Source organism: Onychostruthus taczanowskii, unplaced genomic scaffold (assembly GCF_017590055.1).
Source record: "Onychostruthus taczanowskii isolate IOZ18803 unplaced genomic scaffold, ASM1759005v1 scaffold3, whole genome shotgun sequence".
In the NCBI taxonomy this organism is placed as follows: domain Eukaryota; kingdom Metazoa; phylum Chordata; class Aves; order Passeriformes; family Passeridae; genus Onychostruthus; species Onychostruthus taczanowskii.
The window spans coordinates 10,802,009-10,825,765 of record NW_024500349.1 but is presented as its reverse complement, the minus strand read 5'-3'; the positions used below and the strand labels follow the sequence as shown (position 1 = coordinate 10,825,765).

Sequence of the window (23,757 nt, the reverse complement as noted above, 5' to 3'; positions counted from 1 at the left end):
AGAACTATGGAAATTGTTGCATCTCATGGAGTCAGCACCACAAATGAGAGGCTATGCCTTAGTAATTTCTGGGGCTTTTACCTCCCCTGTTGGGCTGTGAGCATAATACCTACAAGACATATTCTGGGAGTTGTTCCATACAAAATTCCTGTACAGGGCTGCACTGTTTACATTGACTACAAATCTGTATGCACAAGAAAGCTCAGCATGGGAACAAAAACCTATCTCTGAAGTCATTCTGTGAAACAAATCAAACACGGTTTTTCCCCATAACAAGGGAAAATAGAATGAATCCTGAAGGGTAGAGCACTTCCCTGCAAAAAAATTTGCAAGGAGCTTCTGCTTTCTAATACAACAGACTGTGTTAAACAAGTCTCTTTACTGAGGAGACTTCCCAAAAATACATGTTCAATAAAGGTGAGAGCCATCAAGTCCAGCTAATTCATCCCTCTACGTGCCATGGGAAATGCAGTATGGAGATTCAGTCTACACAAGAAATGAAGCAGTAAAAAAAATTACACTGCAATGTGAGAACCACCCTTTGAAAACCACCTGTTTTTTGAATACAGCTGTATTCATTATTTCTTCACAAAATACTAGGGGAAGTGGAATACTATTTTTTTACAGGTCAGATACAATGAAAAGACAATGGGAAGAGTTAAAAGAAGCAGGAAGGTCCTGCAAAAGAAAGCAAACCAATCCTCTTCTTAAAGAAAGTATGAGAAACAGGTCTGCAAAAGCAGTGGATCAAGACTTTCAACTAAGAGGATTTATGGAGAAGGAGATTTTATCTCCAGGCACAGGTTAGCCTCAAATAAATCCTAACCCTTGTTTTAAACAAACTGACCCTAAGTTACCCATGATGTTTACAAGAATTTAGTACTAGAAGAGAACCTTGGTGGTAATATTGTGATAAGCAAGGGAAAGCATTTGGAAGAGAACTTTCCAGTGAACAACATGAAGATACTTTGAAAACGTTCCTAATTGTTGATTCATGATCATTCCAAAGCAGCCCAGGCTGAAAATTCTTAAACTTTCTTCAGTTGAACATGGCACAGAGCTTTCACTAGTTTGTTTGCAAAATTATTTACATAGAGGTTCTTTGTCTACCTTTTCTTTCTCCAAAGGTACAAAATTTTGTTTTGCAAAAACATAGCCTGTACCTCTGGAGAGTGTAAAAAAAATTTGAACTTGCAAATTTGTTTTTATGAGGGAAGATTTTCTGCTCTAAGAACGCAATTCCTCAAAGAGCAGCACAAGCATGGAGCAGAGTGAGGTTGTGGCTGAGAGCCTGACTGCTCTAGACCTAGAAGTGACACAGTACCACAGGCATGTCAGATCCAAGCGGGACAAGTTCTGCTGCGCAGCAGCATCCTGTATCACACTACTGCACTTGTGGAAGCAACAAGCTCCCAAGGTGATTCTGCACCTGCATCACCATCTCTGCATGGCACCATATTTTCTGGGGCTTTTCTGCCAGTGCAATACAGCAGTCTGCTACTCAAGGCCTCTTATTTTCCTGCAGAGCCTTTTAGGAATTAAGTTTTACTCAGGATTTAGTGTCATGAGGACTTTGTAAGTTGGATATGCACAGTGGCCATAACAAAACAATCAGTTTGAACAATGAAGAGGACAACTATAACCCCCAGGTATGCCATGCTTGTGGACATGGATTGAGACAATAGTATACAGGATGACAGGAACAAAGGGACCTCAAGAATAATAAAATATTATGAACAGGTACGCACCTAAAATGTACAGATACAAATGGGAACAAGCAGGAGGAGCTAGAGCTCCTTGTGGTGTTACTACTACTTGTGCTGTGGGAACAGCTATGGTAGGAGGGCTTACATATGATGGATGGATACGAGTTCCTCTGGAAAGACAGAAAAAAGGGAATACTTGGGGCTTTCTAAGTGAAAGAGCAGGTTGAATACTTGTAGTAGACAGCATTTTGATTGACAGCATGTTCGAGGGTCAGAAAAAAAGCCACTAAGAGTGACAATGGTGGAGCAGCATATTTCAACCCAGCCCACCACAGTAAGGGAGACGTCAAGCACTAGAACAGGCTGTGCAGTCTCCATCCTTGGAGATTTTCAAGGCCTGACTAGATAAAAAGTCCTGGTCTGATCTCACAGCTGATACCACTTAAGGCAACTGGACTAGGTTCAGAGTTCTCTCCCAACCTGAAATATACTATGATTCCAAGACCAGAACCCGAGACAGGAAATGTAGCAAGAAGTCTGTTTTGTGACTGTGTCTTCACAAGCATGGCACTAGGATGCTCACCCAGGAGTCAACTGTAGGCCAAGGCTGCAGATTCCCTGGAAGTTAGAGAGGAATGAGGAACAGTGGCAATTGCAGCAGAACCTATTCCTGCAACACTTATGAGTACCAAACATCTAGGGAAATAAAAATAAAAATCCCTGGCAACAAACATTAACTTTGAAGTTAATATCCCAAAGTGTATTTTCTCAGGACAAGGAACTTCCAAAAGTTTTCAGTTTCCCTTACCATTTAAGAGCAAGGAAATATGAGACTTGCACTAAAAAGTATTTTCAGTGAGGGAAAAGGGCAGAGGGGCAAAACTGTCTTCAGTTCAGTGGTGTTCCTTACCTGTGATCTCCCAATCAGCCCCACCTTATAATACAGCAGATCAGCACCAAGTGTGAGAAGTAACTAAAACTTACTGCCTTGCTGTTGCAGAGACATTGTTTAGATGTTTCTGGAGCATATGAATGAGCTTTCAAATCTAGATCATAATCATAGTCCTTTCTTGACATACATCCAGCTCTTGTTTTCAGTGACAGAACCATATTGATGGTTCCTAAATATCTTCAATGTAAGACTGCTGCCCTCAGGAAATGACAATCATACCATCTCTCTTGATTTCATAAACACACCCCCTCAAGTCTTGGTTCTCTTCCCACAGGTGGCTTCTGTTTCACTCAGCTCTTCCCCAGATATAACTCCTACTTTAGGGAAGCTCATGGTCAGCCCTCCACCTCCTCCAGCTACAGCCTCTTCTAGGAAAGCTGCCTGCTGAGCTTATTTACCTCACCAATGAGAGCTGATCCTTGCAGCCTCTAGGCTTCAGCTCCCTGCTCACCAGCTCCCTCGACTAGTAGGTATCTGAAAAAATAACCTGTGCATTCCACTGCTACAACTCTGCTTTTGGCTTCTTTCTCGTCTTTTCAGAAATTGGCCTGCAGCCATGACAAGGATTCAGAACTATTCCCAAAAGGGACAGGCAGTCTAAACAGAAAAGTGATGCTGAAAGGCGCTGCATGTACAGTAACCATGGTCTGCTCTGCCTTTCAAGGAATGCTAAGGGGCTTGAACATCTATAACCATTTACAAATGAAGTTTGTGTTTCAGCATGGCTCAACCATATAACCAAAATACAAAATTCACTGTTATTTGTCTACAGTTGTCCTGTACGTATGTGTCAAAATTCCTATAAAATTTTTCCTACCTATGTCAGTGGATCCCTGTGAATATAATGCAATTAGATACACTGCCACAGTTCTGCTGCATGCTTCTGTCCCTGGTAACCCATATTCTTATTATTACATGATTACCCATTTGGTTAATCTAAAAACCAGAAAATTCCAAAGTACTTGAGTACTGCCCTAATCTTCAAAAAGCTACATAGTCTATTCCTGGGTAAACTGCAGGCAATGTACATCTAGGTTCTGTAAAGATTAAGGGAGCAGCAGGCTCCTTACAGAATCTGTGTCAAGCTTGCTATCAAAGCTTTTGTGTTTGCATCAATAGCAAGTTACAATAAACTTCATACTAGCCTCCAAAAAGAAGTTATAATACCAGGATTTAGGTAGAAAACTAAGTTTCAAAATCAAGGCTCAATCTTGAAGAAGTTAATTTCAGCAACAAAGATCATGAATATCTGAGTCATTACTTAAGAAAACATTTATGAATCAGAAATGGATTCATAAGTATTCATAAATGGATTCATAAGTATAAGTATTATTTTTGAATAAACTATTATGGAATTGACCTGAAAGACTAACCCTTTCGTTTGCCAACTGCTAGAAGATACTTTTCCTTGCCCAGTTTTTACAAGTATTTGGAAGTATGCATTATTATTGCCCACAGTATTTCCAATGAATAATATATCAGAGAAAAGAGAAAAACACACTTATAAATTGTTCAGACGACACCATTAGAAAAAAGTCTACACAAGATTGTATACCAGTGCAACATGAAAGAGTCTAAAAGTACTGAAAATGAAACCGTAATTATAAAATTAATGTTTCATCTATATGATTATCTCTGAATACAGTAATTTCCTTTACGGAATTTCTGTTAAGAATAAAGAAAACACTCTGTGGAATTGCTAACAGTGCTACCATTTAGTCTAATGCATGAGTGGCTTTCAAACTGGACAGGTGAAATACTCACAAATGTGCTTTTAAAGTTTGATATTTACCTCCTCTCCATCTCCCATTTCCATCCTTCCCTCCCCTCTCCCTCTTCCTCTGAAAAGACTTCTTTTTGAGTAGATGCAGAGAGCACTCAATGTTTCAAGTCAATAAAAAGCACTGACTCTGCTGGCCCAACTGATCTGGAAGGGGGACAGTCACTGTTCTCCTGAATATGTGAAAACCAAGGCAAGACTGGGGTGATTCTCTGGATCTCTGCATAGGACAGATCCCTCTGTAGGAATGCTTTGATGTCACCTGGTAGGCAGCAGCTTTGGGGAGAGTGATGAAGCAAGAAGGGCATCCGAGAACCCCTGCCTGAACCTGAAATACAGGTTTAAAGTAAAGCTGAAAGCAAAATAAGAAACAAGTGTGGGTGGAGACCAGTCCTGGGTAGAGAAAACAAAGGCGAGTTAACTAAAGACATTTTTAATCAGGTGGTAAACACAAGAGCAAACCCACTTTTCCAACACAAACCAGTGGCACTATCCTTGGAGAGCTGTGGTGGTGCAATGCTTTATGAAACTGCACACCCATCTATCTAATTCCATTCTCTTTATTTTGTCTTGGCGCTATCTACACGAATGGAAAACAACTGCAAAAATAGATACATGCACCTCGGTTTTACTGGCTTCCAAAACACGACTGGATTGGAAACAATGGTTCCAACACATTTATCTTCTTTCAGACTGTGGTTTCAGGGAAAGGTGGTTGTTTCTTAAGCTTTTAATTAGCATATCATTTGTATGCTAGCCAAGAGAATTCCCAGAGGCTTTTTCCCATACTGCTCCTGTCAGCCTTTTTTACAGAAGAGTGCCCAACTGGAGGCTACTTCCAAAATGCATCTGTAAAACTTACATTTGAATACTCTTCATTCATAAAACAGATGGAAAAGTGAGGAGTAAGGACAAGAAAAATGTACAGAAAGAATGCAGATCTGTACAAAAAATCATTAGGATGAAAAACAGAGATTGCTTGATTCTCCATTCCCCATAATAAAAATATTAAAATTAATGTTCTTTGGACTGCTTGTCACATTCAATTCCTAAAACAGAATATCAGCTATTGTGTTTCTCTGCTTAAAGTCATTTTCCCACTGCTTTTTGTTGACTGCTTGCATTATTTAACTTTAAAGAGTCCAAAAGGCTTCTGATTGTTTCACTTCCTATTCCTTTCATCCTATTCTTCATCTTGCTGGAATTATTTTTTCCAAATGGTATCAGTAGAGCTGCCAGTCCCCAAGGTTCTTTATTGATCATTTGCTGAGTTTTATCTTCCTTCTGTAAAATCCAGGCACTTTCTCTGGCCATAGCTATAAATTTCTCCAGCTGTGGCTGATTAACATTCTTGCTGATATTAAGGTCTTGTTCAAAGGGATTCCAGATATAAAGAGGAGACGACTCAGGCTTATTTACTTCCTTTCCCTGCAGACAGCATAAAGAAAAAGCCAAAGTTGCATATGTACATTATAGGCTGAACAAATAACGAATCACTTGAATTATTACATTAGAATTAAGAGTGTTTTGACCTATTAGAGAACATTTTACAAAACACCCAGTCATTACTAATCAAGTTAATTTTCCTGTCAACTTGACTGTATTATTCCTGTTCTCTGATCCTCTCAGTGGTGGTTTTCTTTGCCACATTCAACTCAGACATCCTTCAAGGTAAAGAACACACAACTACAGCTTAACCTATCTTTTTGGCCATTTTCTCATTTGCTGTCCAACAAACCTCAGAGCTCACCTACTGCAACCTCCTACTCTTCATCTCCACTTCTTACGGACAGCATCAGTGTGTCATATTAACCTGCACAGCTCAGTTTGATAAAATACTGCATGCACTTAAACTGTTCAAACCATTCCTCCCACACTGTTCAAAGAGGTCACAGTGCTGGTGTAAGTGAACAAGATTGCTTTGTTGGCTGAAATTCCTCCCAGTTTGGTCTGTCTTTTAAGCACAGAGCTATTCAGGTCATGGTCCATTGTGAGGCACCTGGTATAGCACAACACAAATAGCTGACAACTATGTCGTTTGTTATTTAAATGCACTTCCATCTCAGTGCTTATCAGTGTTTCTTAGCTGACTGGTTCTGTATAGCAGAACCTCTGCCACAAGCTCTAGCAGGAATCCACCAGCTCCTGTTGGTCCAGGAAGTGTCTATGTACATGTTGCATACACTTGCCCCAGGGCCAAGAGGAACAGCAGCAGCCCAGATACCTCCCTTGACTAGCTCAGGCTCCAAATGTGTTTTTGCTGAAGTTCTCCACCTAAATAAATCAGTTTCTAGGACCAATCTACAAAAAGGGCTCTTTAGCCAGTAATCTACAATGCCCAAATAGGAAAGAGAACAAATGAGCATCCACACAGCAACGTGGCACTGAACCCCCACTATGCTCTGGAAGCAGCCCAGCAGGAAGAGGTGTGAGTTATGGAGGTAACATTTTCATGTATTTCTATTATACCTGCATGCACACACAGATCAATAGGATGACTAAAGCATGTAAAGCAAACCGAAGTGCTAGCACAGAATGGTCATGCTATGGCAGTGCTTGGCAGTGCTATGGCAATGCTAACTGAGCTGCAAGTACAGTTACTGTAGCTGATACAAACTGCAGTAGAAAACTGCAGTGTCAAAAGCATACCCAAAACTCAGCTGTAAGTTTGAATGTAGGCTCTGGTTGGGTCTGGACTCCCAACTTTAAACACGAATCGTGTCAGCTCACAGGGTTTGTCACAGACTTTTGCTATGACAGACATCATGACATTTGAAAAGTTTTACTCCCACAGAAGCAAAAGAGCTTCAACTTTTTAAAACTGCCACTTTTATTACAGGGCTTTTCATTAAAATCACACTAGCTTTGCATCAGTTTCTGCTTTCCAGCATACCCAAGCAATGACACTATAAATGTTCTCAATGGTATTGTAAGTTACTGGGCTCCAAGAGGAAAACACTCCTTCACAGAAAGAACTCTGTTTCCATGTAAATGGTTTTTTATGTATAATTAAGGATGACAGAAATTGTTGCTTAACATATGCAGTTTGTCAAATGGCAGACAGAGAGATTCAGTTGATAATGATGAGCAATTAAAATCCATTTACCTTTCGAAGATTTATGGAATTCTTTCTGAAATCAAAGTTTCCAAAATATTCAAAAAACTCACCCAACAATACATCTAAGGGGAAAGAAAAACAAGAGCCATCAGTAACATTAAGGAAAAGTTTGTTTTCAATATGGTCATAAAATAGACAAAAATTATGAAGATCTACCTACCAAGTGTTTCTGTGTTTTTTGTAGGTTTAATCTTCGTTAAATCACTAACAAATGAGCAATCATATCCTCCAATTATATGCTTGTCTTTTTCACCTGAAAGAAAAATTGTGGACATATTTTGAAGTAATAAACAGTAAAATACCACTGTATTTATAAAATTCAGATAACAAACTCAAATCAATGCTACCGTACTACACAAATCAAATTAGGAATTCACAAGTGAACTTTTAGGTTAAGATTCAAATTAAGTGGTAAAAGATTTAAAAGAAAAAAGTCCACAGATGGGCAAAGGAAAAGCATCGTGAGCAAATGGCACATTTTAAAAATCCTGCAGGTCTAAGATAAATGACATCTTCGTATCTCTGGAAACTTCTTCTAAGTAACAAGCAGGGTATCTCTGCACAGAGGGCTGTATTTCACATTAACAGCACAACTCCTTGAGGTTACTACCTACATGAGGGTTTAAAAAAAATCAGACCCAGAGCATTCACTGTCTTTTTATGAAAAACTTCACAGAATCAGGAACACTTGTAAATATGAGAACACATGTTTTATGTGTAAATATTTCTACAGAATTCTGATGGAAATGTTTAAAATTATTTTAAAGCAACTGAACACAGACCTTTTCCTCCACTTCAAGCACTCAAAGCTGTCAAAGAATCATGTCAATAAGCAGAACACATGAGTAAGGAATCAAGAACTTGGGGTGTCATTCTCTATGCTGTCATACAGTTCATTGAAGATAACACACCCTGAATGCTGTGTAAGAAACCTCCAGAACAGCTTGTTTGTGGAGATACAAGAATTACTTGCAAAGGGCCTGAACAGTCCCAAGGAGATTACATATTAGATGGAGAAAACACAGCCTTTCTTTTAAGCATTTGGTAGCTATAAAACAATACACATCATATCATCATATTCTGTGCAGTTAAGTCTGCACAAAATCCTTAATTCCAGAAATGTTCAAGACCCTACAAGTCTTCTAAATAACAAAATAAAAAAAATTAAATAAAAAAAAAAATCAGCATAGGAGCACTGAACAAGTAAATTACATTTAATTATCTAAGGGACAGAATAAGTCTAACCCCTCTAAATCTAATTAGTATTGTATTGAAAAGGGATTTATTTTGCCTTTAACGATGTATTATTTTCACTAAAAAAAAACATGTAGAACTTGTGTATTCCCTCAAACTTAAAACACAAATAATATTCATACTATTCGCAAAAAGAAATTGCTTGGGTTTGTTGATCACTTTAGACAAAACAAATGTGCAATAAACACAAACATCTGTGCTCACCTGCCAGTTCTTTAAGCTGGTCTAGTGTTGGAATGATAGGTGGCGATCTCCTCTGCAGAAAAAACATGACCATCATGGTCAGGGAGAAGTTGGTAATCCAGGTGCCAGGAGCACTGTTGGTGAGCCCATGAACACGGGCCCAGCACCGCACAGTGAACACAAGTGCTCGTACTCGGGAATCCAGGCAGCCATAGATATACAACAGCTCTGAGCTTCTTATTGCAATGCTGAAGAAGAAATGGGTGACATGTAAATGATGAGAAAATTATAAAGCATCAGATGCAGTATTCATTATTTATTATAAGAGAAGGGGACTTTCATTAAAAAAATTTATACATTTTAAAAAATAGAAGAGAATCGTAGAATAGTATAATGGTTTGGGTAGGAATGCCTGGAATTATCAAGGATTAAATACCTGGTAGTTTTTCATAGCAAGAATTATACAGTTCTGGGTAAATAATATGCATTTGCACTGTTTCCTGTTTCCTCAATCCACATCACAGGGGGAGGAAAAAACCCCCAAATTAAAGAAAACACCATCAAGTACTGTGGAGTCAAACTGTGCAGAACTGAGGTGAAAAAACATAATTCAGCTACAATTGCCTTTGGTAGGTTAGATAATATCTCTATCCTAACATATAATAAAATACAACTAGAAGTTCTTTTACTGCTTTTATCTAAAAGGTAGTAAAATGCTGCACTGAAAAATAATCTAAGTGCAGAGACACAATGAAATCCGCAAAACAAGTCAGTATGGTAATTTTCAAATGATTACTGCTTAGTCCAGCTGAAAAAAACAACTAATCTGGAAGGATAAAGGTTTTCAGATGGATCAGTTTTTGATCTCCTTTATCACACTGTTACACAACCATTCATGTATTGTACAAATGGGAGGGCAAGAAAAAGTAGAAAAAAAATGGAAGTACAGTATGAGAGCAAAACCCTGGTTCAGTTTTAGCCTGAAGTGCTAAAAGGTGTTCTAAAAATTCAGCATAGCCTTTTGAGGACATTTACTAGGTCAAAATTTTGTAACACCTGATCTTCTTAAATTTCAGCTGTGAGAGGTTTTATGGTGTCCAGAGAGATCTGTTTCTAGTAAAAACGACAATGACAAGACACGCAGTCCCAACCAGCCAAACTATCACCAGTGAGTCACAAGGAAGCTTGTACAGAACTACATGCTGACTTTCACTGTGGCTGCATATACAGAAGTAATTTCACTGTAAGTAACTTGTTCAGTATTGCCTTAACAATTCCTGCATATTCTGAAACAGAATTTTGGGTAATTCAGAAAACTGAGTGTATCTGATCTGACTGTATCTGACGCAGACAAGTCACAAAACTGCACTAAAACTCGTATCACAGAAACATAAAATAATCTGAGTTGGAAGGGACCCACAAGGATCATCAAAGTCCAGCTCCTGGCCCTGCACAGGACAGCCCCAGGAGTCACAGCCTGTGCAGAGAGCTTTGTCAAAAAGCTTCTTGAACTCTGTCAGGCTTGGTGCTGTGACCACTTCCCTGGAGAGCCTGTTCCAGGGCTCAACCAGCCTCTGAAAAACCTCTTCCTAATATCCAACCTGGATCTCCCCAGACACTTCAGGCCATTACCTCATGTCCTGTCACTTTTATCCTGAAGAATAATCACTCATATTTTTATATTCCCCAACAACAACGAAAAGGGTCAGTAACTCATTTTCGGCTATGTACACTTATTCCAGCGCTGTTTGCTGGAGTGAGGGCGCTATTTCTGGCGAAAGCAGGGGCCCGCAGCAGCACACAAGGGGCCGTGTCCGGGCCGGGCTGTCACCCACGGGCCCTGAGGGCATTTCTGGGCCGCCGGCGCCCCCTAGCGGGCAGCGCTGCGCACGGCGGGAACGCCGCAGGCTGCCCTCCCTTCCCTGCGGGAATTCCCTCGGCATCCAGGGCAGCTTCCCAGCAAACAGGGGTATGCAGGCCCTTAAGAAGAAGGGAAGGAGGCCAAAATAACTAGAAGCAAAATCCCTAAAAATTAACATTCTGGAGTTGCTCAATCTGAAAGCAGTCAAGAAAGGCTGCGCGTACACGGAAGGGAAGTAATGACTAATGAACACTGGCTGCTTTCTTCCTGTTTTATAAGCCAACCTTCTTCCACAGACTGGTTTTTGAGTCTTCAGCTAGCAAGTATTTCCTATGCTGGAGAAAGACAACTTAAGGACATCAAATTCTAACCTCTAGAAGTCAAAAAATATCCTTTTGACTTTGAGAGCCAACATTCACATTTGTTAAGAACAGTTATGAACACAGAAAAAAAAATTGACATTACAGCTTTTCAGAACACTTTAAGTACATCAGAATTCTCTGCAAACTTTTAAAAACCAGGTCTCACCTGTTGCTCACTGACAGATCACATTGGAATCCTGTTGGCTGATGGGAAAATTTCACCAGAGGGCAGCGGGCATTGAGGATCTTCTGTACATTCACACACCCAGGACCAAAATTATCAAGGCAGTCCCCAATCACAGAAAGAATCCTCTGAGTTGCTAATCTTTCCGATGGCAATCTTTTCATCTGATACTCCATTTCAAAGGGACCTTTTTTCTAACACAGAATTTTAAAAGCAAGCTGTTAGCTCTCAAACAAAAGTGACATTTAAAAATACTTCTGAAAGACCACCGCAATTTGCAAACAGTTTGTACAGCTAGAACTGAAAGACAAGAATTATTCAAAGCAGTTCACAGAACTTAAAATAGGTAAAACCATATTGCTCTCTCTTTTATATTCTTTTCTGGTGATTCAATTTTTCCAGGCTAATAGTGATCAACTTACTATAAATCTACATGTTCAAACAGAAGTGTAATAGTACTACATCTCATTACTGGCTAAAAAATGTAATTCTGGAATTGCCTGGAGAGCATAAATGCTCTGACTGCACAGAGGAGCATACAATTACAGAGGGGTAACACAACCAAACTACCAATAATTTCAAACTATTGGTAATTCCATGTCAAATCCTCAAAGAACAACACATTATTTGTAAATCAAGTAGCAGTGTAAGGAAAAAGCCTTTTTATTTAAAAAACTTAAAAAAATTAGCAAATTACTTAAATCGTTCCAAATTAAGATATGATTCTGTAAGACTTTAAAAAAATACTTTATCTCATATAGTTTCCTTGAAAGACAAAAATATTGTGAAGATATATTCTAACATGAGAAATTAACTTCTCTGTAGGTCTTTGTATTTTGATTTGTTATATTTGTAGTTTTTACCTCAATAAAATAGTTGTGAAATCTCTGTTTCCTTTATAGTCTTGTGTTTTTTAGACATCATCTAGTTTTTTTTGTTAATCCTATACTTGACACTGACTCATCCTTCCCCTTGGAACATGTCATGGGTGAATGCATACTGTACAAATAAAATTCCAGCGACGTAACAGTAACTGAGATACCGAGTACATTACTTTTGTTGTCCACAAATTGACAACAGACAAGTGAAACAATTCAGAAGTTGTGGACCTTGCAGCCCTTCCCATAAGGTCAGTTCAGGGGCTGAATTTCTGAGTCTCCCTGGCAATCCCTGAGGTGACTGTTCCCGCTCCCCTCCTGGAGCAGCTCTCCAGTCAGCACCACGTGTGGTGGAACATGCCAGGAGGGCAGTCCCTAATCCCACCTGGCTGTGTGGCTGCATGCTGCAGTAGGGCTGGCTCCGAGTGAAAGGAGCCTGGAACTATCAGCATGAGGCAGCTAACAAGAAAGATGAAGATGGGTACTCAGCTGACCTGTAGGTGGGCTGGTGTTGATATTTATATTTGTGACAAAAACCACAATGGGCCTTTCCAGACAGCACCTCACTATTTCTCGAAAACTGAATGAAGTCTGTTTTATAATGATTAAGTAGACATTCTAAGCAATTAAATGAACCTGCACATACAGCTTTGGTGCTGGCTGGGGGTATGAAGTACTGATACACTTGCTCCAACCCTGTGGTTCTTCCCCAGTTCTTGTCATGTAGATGGAAACAGCAAATATGAAACTATTACTATTATTAAAAATAAAGTTACTTTTCAGTAAACTGATACAGTAACGTAAGGAAGCAGCACAACAGTTTAACAAAACCTGCTACTCTAGAGTATCACAGAGCCCTGCTTAAAGTCATTCACTAATCTCCTAAACTGCCCAGAGGTTAAAAATGCCCTGATCTGTGGTCTAGCATTCATTCTTGGTAAAGAATGTTCCCACTCCCACTCCCTTTTCTTAAATTGCAGTTAGTAATAAGTTTGCCATAAGGCTCAAAACCAGTTATTTCCTGTAAATAGGTGCTGAAATGCCTGATCCTCCTCATTGCTGGCACCTCCTGAAAGACTACAGAAGTGAACAAATCAGAACATAGCTTTTCCACTGCCGCTAAATCACCTTGTAACTAAAGCTAGCTCCCCTTTATCTCCCCAGGTAATAAGTCTCTCGGCCAGTCACAGGTAATCACAGCTGCCAGTAAACTCATGCATCATCAAATACTCTGCATTTCACAATAGAACTTCTATCTCCACAAAGGATATATATTAAAGAAAACAGCTAGAGCTACCAAACATACTTTGAAAATAGACATTTTATACTTGAAAGTTATTCCTTCAAAATTTAAGAGGCAAGTTCACTGATTAAACAAAAAGATTTTAACACACTTCACACACACGATGATCCTTCTCTTCAGCTGACATATTTGCTTTCATTGTGATTTATCACTGCAGTAATACTAAAAACTACAAACATTTGAAGGATTATTTCTTTAAAAGTGACTTACACGGCAATATACAAATTGTACAGAAAAGCTGAGAGAATTTTCAATCTTCAAAAGTTTAAGCCCATTGTCTTCTAAGGAAAACTTACAAGACAACGGGCTTAAACTTTTTTCCCAAACTTCCACAGTTTTTCCCAACAGCTTTTCCCAAACAGCTTTTACCACACAAGTAAAAAGAAAAGTTTTCACAACACGAGAATCACTTACTTGATTATTCATTCAGAATGTGTGACCTGTAAGTATTCGCCATGACTATTCCACATCCTGAGCTTTCACACCTGCACACACTCAATATGTGCCTATAAATACATATACACCCCAGTACATAATCCAATAACTTTCCCTGGAGAATAAAGTAATCTCTTTAAGGTAAGGAAAAGAGCATGACAATCCTCCCAAAATGCAGATGTGCACACGCACAAATTTACTTTGCTTTAGCACATGGAGGACCCTAAAAAACAAAGCCAAGCTTTAACAGAGCATGGCTGAAGCACAGAAGCTACAGGGAAGAAAACATGACAATAGAATGGGAAGGGCTTTTCAGAAGACTTTGCTGAAACAGTTTTGGAGGATGAGGGTTTTCTTCATAGTGAAATTCACCCTAATAGTGCAAAGTTCATGTAAACACCAAATCACTTTCTTCCTATTGCAAAGAACATCTCGTCCACGTCACATTCAGTTTTTGAAAGTCTTCAGATCCAAACATTCAAATAAACTTGTTCACACTCTATAGTATGAACCCCCTTAAAACCTAAATAAAAATAAACTGATTCCTGTGTGTGAAACAGCAAATCAACTGCTCTGTTGAAGAAATCCAACAAACTGAAGATGCACAGCACAATCTTACCGTTTTTGCAGCGTGCTTTCCTGTATCACGGAAATCCAAAAACATGTCCACATCAGATCCCAGCTTGCCAAAAGTGTTGACTGAAGAGCCAAAAGGCTTTACCGTGCTGTCAGGGAAATATGCACGTGCAAAATCCCGCACCAAAGAACAGGCCAGAAATCGCAGCTTGATGTTTTCTTCTGTAAGCTGGTACTCGTTCAGTAGAATGTACATCTGACTGCTTATCTAGTTCAGAAAATAAACACTGTAAAAATACAATGACCCATCTTCTATTAACATATACTTTCATCTATTCAAAATCAATGCAATTAGAAGGTTATTTTTCAAAACTTAAAAAAGGTTTCTTTCATACAGAGAAATTGTTTTCATAATTAAAATGAATAATTTCATTTATTTACTTCAGTGTAGGAGAACCACTCACATAAAATGCTAATATGTTACCATTTTAATAAAAATAAATAGCTTTATAAGTTTCACATGACCACTTGCAATGAATCTGAAATGAACATGTCTTATTTTTAATTAAGAGAGATCTAGAAACCTCTACTTACGCTGTCTGCAAGACAAAGCTTTTCAATGAGATCTTTTACTGGAATGTGACACTGAGGAGAGAGGTGAAGTGGTGTCTCTTCAAGGTGTTGACTCACTGGGTTTTTCAGTGTGAAAGTAAAAAGTCTTGATTTAAATGGAACAACATGATGCTCTGAAGCACTTGGGATCCCAACAGCATCCTGCAACGATGCTATACTGCTCTTTTCTGAAAACTCTATTAAAGCACTGATGCCCTAAAATATTAAGAATGGAAATACAGGGTGAGATAAATGCATACAATGCTTGAACTCATTGTGCTGATATTATTCAGATGTTCCTGGGGCTCCTGAGACAGATTAATATGACAGCCCTGAAGCCAAATGCTAGGTTCCATATCTCAAAACACTTTAGATGCTTTTCCATAAGAGATTAAAAGTATTTAAGATGTGCTATTCTAGGAAGCAAGCACTAAACATAAAATTTCTGAACTGTATTCATCTTCACAACTGAAATACTCAAGAAACTCATAAAAAAGAGCTATCTCTATTGTCAGCACAATGAATGGTGCTATGTGAAAGTTTCAAAGATTTAGTGCAAAACAGGTTGCTGGCTATTTCTTAGAGGTTTTGCTTAACTGACTTAAGAATAAAAATCAAGTGCTCAGCAACCTGTGAACATTAGCACAGATAAAAACAGATTTAATACACTAAATGTATATAATTTGCTTAACTTATGTATGAGTCCTTAACCAAATTTTCTTTCTGGTATTCATTTTCATCTAAGTCTAGATTTTAGTTGACATCATTAATTACTTACACGATTTTCAAAAAAGAAATGACTCTTAACTTTTCCATGACTGGCTAAGTACTGCAATAATTTTTTTTCATTAAGTTTTGATGGGCACTTAATTAAAACAGTCCGTTCAGCTTGATCCAGTCGTTCTGTCTGGACTTCAGCAAATGTCTTCTTTCTGGTACTGACTTCAGCATCTGTGAGAAGAAACAAACATCAAGGCTTTTCTATGTAAACAGAAAGATGTATGGCTGGTTTTAGTACACTTAATCTCTTCCTCTGGATTGAACAACTGAACAAAGGTTTGTCCTGGCTCTCCAAGATTATGACAGCAAAGATGAAAATAATGAAGAACGAATGAAGAATGAATGAAAATGAATGAAAGAAATGTAAGCGTATTTCTCTCACAAATGCATACATTTGCAATAACAAGGAATAGGAAAGGTAGGAAGAAAACAAAACTGACTTTCTTTGGTGCACAGGAAGCTTCATAATACAAGGAATCTTTTGTTGCTTAATTTGCTGCTCACCATCAAAAAACTTAGCACACACATAAGAGTTAGGAAATGCCAGCTAGGCTGTGAGGCAGGTCTAGACCTTTGGCAAGCTTCACTGGAATGATAGTCTCTCTTAACTACCACAAAACCAGCACTTTGGAACAATTCAACACTTGCTATTTTTACAACTCAGCACCTTCCTTTACGGTAAACGCCTACTCAAAATTTTCACTTAATAATACACTTTCATCTACTCCAGTACAATAAACCCACAGACCAGTCATATCTCATCACACTACTGGCAAGCTGTACTGCTGCTGACAGCCTCCAGAATGCACATGCAATCGAGACATGCTGAGCATCCAGAAACATGGAACATCTTCCCTCTTTGCATACACGCAAAGGGGCCATCTCCCAAATCTGAAACCATGATCCCTTCCCTGCATAGCTTTCAAACTAATCCACCGACCACATCACATGAGCAGAGCCTGTGAAGCTGTTGCCTGTTAATATTTCCCTTTTGTCATTCGGATTGGGAAGCTGGGGAGCATTTCCCAGCAGCTCCCATCTGCCACAGGGATATTCAGCAGAGCTCTTTATTCTGCGTTTTTGGTTTTGAAAAACCCATGGGATATTGTGGCCTCAACAAAACCTTTATGTATCATCACATGATAGTTGTTAGTATTACTTGATAGTATGTCTTTTTAAAAAAACTTTCATTTTATAACTTTACTGAGCTCTCACAGCATTATTTACTGTTGTAAATAATAACCACGATAGGCGCAGGCGGCCCCGCAGCAGCAGCAGCGCCAGCGCCGGCCCTCCCGCGCGGAGCGCCATGGCCGGCACGGCCGCGCCCGCTCTGCGCAGGCGCCGCCTTCCACGGCGGCCGGCGGGGCTCAGCCCGCTCCGCGTGCGCTGGGGAGGGCCGGTGGTGCCCGCGGCGTTTGGGCGCTCTGGCGGGAGGGAGCGAAGCTGACCGGCCAGCCCAGGGTGTGGGCAGCTGCCTGCGCCGGGCAGACGGAACAAACGGCTGTCAGCAGGGTGCTCTGGGGCCAGGAGGGCCAGGTCTGTCCTGGGGGGCATCAGGTACAGCATGGCCAGCCGGGCAAGGCAGGGGATTGTCCTGCTCTGCTCTGCCCTGGGGCAGCCTCACATTGAGGCCTGTGTGCCGTTTTGGGCACCACAATGTAAGAAGGATATAAAGCTTTTAGTGAGCATCCGAAGGAGGGTAACGAAGATGATGAAGGGCCTTGAGGGGAAGACTTAAAAGGAGCAGTTGAGGTCACTTGGACTGTTCAGCCTGGAGGAGATGGAGGGGAGACCTCATAGAAGTCAACAGCTCCCTCATGAGAAGAGGAGAGGGGGGCATGATCTCTGTGGTGTCCAGTGACAGAACCCAAGGAAACGGCCTGAAGTTTCAGGGAAGGTTTGGGCTGAATATTAGGAAAAGTTTCTTCACCCGGAGGGTGGTCGGGCACTGGAACAGCTCTCCAAGGAAGTGCTCCCAGCAGAAAGCCTGAGAGTTCAAAAAACTTTTGGGCAACACTTTCAGGCTCATGGTGTGATTCTTGGTGTTGTCCTGTGCAGAGGGTCAGGAGTTGGACTTCAATGATCCTTGCGGGTCCTTTTCAACTCAGCATATTCTGTGATTTTGTGAGCTTCCCAGGTCAGGCTTGAGGCGTGGGTGTGAGCTGCTGCCTGCCCTGTGTGAGGAAGCACCCAGCAGCCAGGCCAGGGCTGACCAGCAAACCCTGCATGAGCCCTGTCAGCCAAGAGCAGGAGGGTCAGGGTGGGCATGGGAGTGAACCTGAAGGGTCAGATAGCTAAGGTGATGGGGGTCTAGTGTAGGTTTTGGCAGACTGACGTTAAAAAGGGAAGTAAAACCTTTGGCCTGTATCCGTGATGTTGTCCAGTGGGGCTAGGGAAGTGTACTTTGCACTGGTGAGGCCACACCTTGAGTGTGCCTCAGTGTGTTGAGTTCTGGGCCCCTCAATTCAGGAAGGACATTGAGGTGCTGGAGTGAGTCCAGAGAAGGGCAGTAGAACTGAGAAAGCTTCTGCAGAATGAGCCATTTGAGGAATGGCTGATGGAACTGGGTTGTTTAGCTTGAAGAAAAGGAGGCTGTAGCCAGATGAGTTTCAGCCTCTTCCCTCAGGTAACCAGTGACAGTGCAGAGGACATAGTCTTGAGATGGGGCAGAGTAGTTTTAGATTGGACATTAGGAAGAATTTATTCACAGAAGGAGTTATTAGACATTGTAATGGGCTGCCCAGGGAGATGGTGGAGTCACCGTCCCTGAAGGTATTTAAGGAAAATCTGGACATGGCAGTCAGTGCCACGGTCGAGTCAATATGGTAGTGCTTGGTTATAGGCTGGACTTGATGATCTCAGAGGTCTTTTCCAACTTAACTGATTTTGTGATTCAGTTTGTCTGGTCCTGGGCCAGGGCTGTGAAGGCAGAGATACTGCAGTGAAGGCAGCATGTGGGATCAGAAATGACGTGGTTGGGGCAGAGAGCTGCAGGGCACCCAGCAAGCAGTCATTGGTCTGCAGCATGGTTCCCCAGGCATGTACTGAAGAAAACATCATTTTCTTTGGTTTTTGAAAACATTAATGTAAAACGTGTGGTCACATCTGTAGCATATGTTAGGGCACTTTGTGTGTTAGTAGCTCTTCAGTGCAGTGCTGTATATATTTGTGGCAGCCTCCCAGTAAATCAGGGTCTGTAAGTAATTGCTATGACCTAATTATTTTGGTTTTGTATTCTAGGATGATAATTAAGACAGAGAGTAGATTGCTTTTAAAATGTACTCCATGGCTTGTGCATACCATGGAGTACAAACTTGTGTTTCCTCCATCTCTCCATGGCGAGTTTCCTCTGGAATCCTAAGACTTGTCCTGCCTAAATTTATTGATGTGGAGAGAGGACCTCCTCCTCTTTCCCTCTTTGAAGCTGGTCTAAAAATAGAAAAGGGTTTCATTAAAATTAATTGTGGGTTTGGAAAAACTAATAGCACAAGCAAGTTTCTGAAAGAGTATACTCAAAGTACCCTAGTGTGAGAGCTGCTGCACGTTAAGGATGTGTTACTCAGCCTCCTTAACCTCCCACTTTCAGGGTGCTGCCAATTCCGCCCTCTCCTTGGTCAGGCTTCTCCTATAGCCTAATTTATGCTTCAGTCTTTCCTCTCTTTTTTCTTTCTATAATCATCTTCAGCTTTCGTGCCTTTTTTTTCTTTTTTCTTTTTTTTTTTTTTTTAGCAAATGCACTGGGTGGTGCAATTGAACAAAGTCAAACTCAACAAAGAAGATGCCTCTTTCCTTACGGAGGCTTGCCAATGTATTTAACATCTGTATAATCTGGAAAAGAAACCATGTATGAGCGAAGGTTAACCCTGCTAGCAGAGTTCCATATACATAGTTATGATGCTAAGGAAAAAAAATCCTATAGTGAGTCTAAACCCTTGCACATTTCAGAATGTCATTTGTGACACACTTTGGACAATTGTGAATGTGCCAGGAGAGGCAGCAAACATAAACCATTTAAACAAGGGAGTCAGGCTACCTTGTCAATATAAAGAGAAAAGGAGTTGTATGAGCTACTAATAAACACCGAAGCCTAAGGTGAATGTTTGTCCTGAAACTTTATAATGATGGTTTTGCCATTGACTTCAGTAAGCAAATAGTCATTACACTGCAGATAATGAACCAAAAATCCATCTTGGGTCTCTTGACACCTTGAGACAGATTCAACTCATCAGCTCCTAGTGCTGTGGCTGCTGGTTTTGTTAACTGTGTTAGCTGGTTTTTCTGCTACTTGTCTCCTTAAAAACGAACTGACCGAAGGGGAGCTATTGGACAGCACAGTTTGGCAAGAATTACTTCCTTATGGATAAGAAATAAAAAGTAGTCGTACCCAATTTTAGCAATTACCCAACTCACATTAGTGTGTCCCGGAGTATTTTAATACTACCGCCACTAACAAATTCTTCACGTTGTTGTCCTAAATTCCACCCGCGTGTCAGCTGAATTTTAATTCAGATAATGTTTAGCCTCGTAGGACGCTGGTGGACGCCCTCTAGGTGCGCACGGAAACATGAGGCGGTAGGAAAGGGGTTTCCCGGTGCCACCGCCGGGGACAAGCCATTGCCGCCGGGCGATGCCGCGGCTGGAGCAGGAGGCGGGCTTGAGGCCGGGCTGGGACAGCGCAGCGCTTGCTCCTGCCGGGAAACCGAAATAGAAACCGGCGCCGGTCCCCCGCCCTCGGCCCGGGGCGGGCGGTGCTACCTGCGCCCTTCCCCGCCCCGGCGCTCCGCGGCACCCGGCGAGAGGGGCGCGGAGCGGAGCGGGACGGGGCTGCGCTGCCGGGCGGACGCGGCTCGGGCTCCCGGCTGCCCTCGGCCTCCGGGGGAGCAGCCGGGGCTGCGGCACCTGCGCTGGCCCCGGGGGCTGCAGGGCGGGAGGGGCTGGGGCTGGGCTCTGCTGCTGCCAGCGCTGGGAGAGTCGCGGGGTTTGTTGTTCCAAGTGAATATGTGAAATGTTACTGAAATTGTTGCTATTTCTTGTTCCTTAACGGTAGAAGTTTTTTTTTTGGTTTTTTTTTTGGGGGGGGGGGGGGGTTTGGTTTGGTTTTTTTTTTTTTTGTTTCCTTTTGGGTTTTTTTTTAAGAGGGATTGTTTTTCAAGTCCTGTCGATAAGTTTTCTTAAAAGTAAATAAGGACTTTTTTTCATTTCTAGTGGGCAGTCACTTGTCACTTAGACCAGAAAATTATTCTCTAAAAGCAGCAAAAGAGATCTTTGTTATGGGTGTATGATTGTGTTGAGCCAGTCTATGCAGTTTGTGGCTAGCTTTTTTGGGGAGGCAAGGTGTGTTCAGGTTATTTGTCTGTGTGGAGTTGGTTTTTAAATTTTATTTTTATTGTAGATTTTGTTCAGTTTTTTCCATCGTTGACCCTTGACATACAAAAAGTCTCACAGGGGCTCAGAAGTCTGGTATCCAGTTACTCTTATTTAATATGACGGATAAAAGAGTGGTCTCTGGCAGCACACTTCTTAGGCAAAAGGGATAGAGAGAATAGATGCACAGAGGATAGAGAAATAAACCTTTGACTTACAAATTACTCATGTGATGATGTTGAAATATTGGCAAAACTGGAGAAAGAGTCTTGTTCTTTAGCAACTGACTTAAGTGTTTGCATGCAGTTTAATTTTTCCACTGCCGGTAAACCCAGTTTTTTAGCTGAGAATCTAAGTAAAGCATACTTAGTGTTATTATTTCTTCATGAATCTAGATTATATAGGATGATTTAGAATACTACATGAGTGCCCATTACTGATACTAGTACAGGATTTTAGGGATAAATAGAAGGAGTGAATTCTCCATTGGAAAATGGACCCTTTTTTTTTGTCTGTAAGGGTAGTACTAAATTGCTGCATAATTTAAAAAATACGCTTTTTTAAAGTCCAACCCAGCACTATCAAGCCCACCACTAAACTGAGTCACATCTACATATATGTCTTTTAAATCCCCCCTGGGATGGTGATTCCACCACTTCCCTGGGCAGCCTGTTCCAGTGTTTGACAACTCTTTCAGTGAAGAAATCTTCCTAATATCCAACTTCTCCTGGCACAACTTGAAGCCATTTCCCCTTGTTCCATCATTTGTTATTTGAGATAAGAGACCAGCTCCCACCTCACTACCTCTTTCTTTCAGGCAATTGTAAAGGTGGAGGGTTTGCAGCTTTTCTCAAGCACTAAAAGAACTGAGAATGTGCAGGTTATAGTCACTTCTTCGTGTTATTCAGAACTTTTTGGGTAGTCATGAAACTGCCAAGAGTATTATTAGTATTGTGCTCCAGTTTGGGAACATTTTGAGGAATGAAGCAGAGCTGGCACTTCCAGAAAGCTACATTTGGTCTAATCTGTACAGATGCTTTGTGCATGAAAATGCTCTCAGAGAGTAAATTAGTTTAACTGTGGCATGCATTTGTCTTTATCCACAAAAGACCAGAGCATCTAGAGGCTCATGTTTTTCTTCAGAAAGTCCCTCAGGACTAGTTTGTAACTTTACACATAAGGTCTCTTGGTTCCTTTTGTAACATCACTGTTTCTTTTCTTTTGAACCCCACTAATTCAGCACCAAAAACCAAAAAAAACAGAAAAAACCCAGACCAAAAAAGGAACCCCAAAACCAACAAACTAATGAATAGAAGTCCTGCTCTTGGAAAAAATGGAAATCTCATTCTATTAAAAAGTAACCACATTCAGGCTTTGTTAACAGCCTATAGCTTGGTCATGGAGCAAGTTGAGGTAATAGGGGCTAGAAAACAGCCACAGCATCTTTTCCTTTTTGTGATCTCTCTGAGCACCCAGGATACAAAGCCTGGGGCCTCCCCGATCAAGCAGTGCTAGTGACCACAAAGTTTCCAACCTGGCAGCCCTGATGCTGGGGGTGTGGGTTAGGGATGGGTGAACTGCTGTAGAGTGCTGGTGAAAGTCACTGTGCCCGTCCTGGGGAATGGGGGCTGGCAGAGCTCTGCTGTGCCACCATCACTCCCAGGGTTTAGGTCTCAGTTTGAAAAGGAACAGGCACTCCATTTCCCTTTTCTGATGCTGAATCTGCTGTCCTATCCTGCCTTTTGAATTTTCAGCACGTGGTCTGACTACTTTGCCAACTCAGACACGTCATTTTACTTGGTTTTCTTCACATTAGAGCTGACGTAAATACTCTAACCAATGAGAAATATGTGCCACAAAGCTTCTACGTCCTTGTGGTGAGGGTAAGAAAGATAGTGATCATAACCAGAAACTGTACCTGGGTAAACACATTGCTCCATGTCCTCAGGGGAGAGTCTGCTGCCTGTCCTTGAGATAAGGTTTTGTTTGCTGCTTTTCGTTTTCTCTTTTTTTTTTTTTTAAGTTTCTTTTTGCCTAGTTGTTATCTTGTTATCTTTTGCCCAAAATAGATGGTGCAGTGGATTATGAAAAAGGGAAGTGAGAGCTCTCTAAAGAGGGCATGCTGTAGTCAGTTCTGCTAAAGGAAAAGGAGGTCCTACTTTTTGCTTAAGCAAGCATGAGACAAAGAGAATAAAACTCGAGACCTAACCATGGAAAAACTATTTTTTCACTACTGCTTGGAAATCTGGATGATACAGTAGCTTGATTCTTTATTGAGTTGTCATTTTTTTCTGCAGAAAAATCCCCTGTTGTCTCAGCCTTGTGATTACTAGCTCTTCTTTCCATGAACCAAATGATCTATATGAGTACAAACCAGTCCTTCTGCTTGAGCTAATATCCAATGGC

At 41.0% G+C, this 23,757-nt stretch overlaps 1 protein-coding gene across 1 annotated transcript; it reads right to left on the bottom strand.

Moving 5' to 3' along the window:
- Positions 1–4,855: 4,855 nt before the first annotated feature.
- LOC121338152 (mitochondrial poly(A) polymerase) lies at positions 4,856–15,319 on the bottom strand. The gene is given in 8 exon segments (XM_041408828.1): positions 4,856–5,560; positions 5,563–5,866; positions 7,545–7,618; positions 7,717–7,809; positions 9,015–9,241; positions 11,383–11,594; positions 14,636–14,860; positions 15,187–15,319. Coding segments are annotated over 7 exon segments (1,179 nt in total). The 5' UTR covers positions 14,849–14,860; positions 15,187–15,319; the 3' UTR covers positions 4,856–5,504.
- Between the last annotated feature and the right edge of the window lie 8,438 nt (positions 15,320–23,757).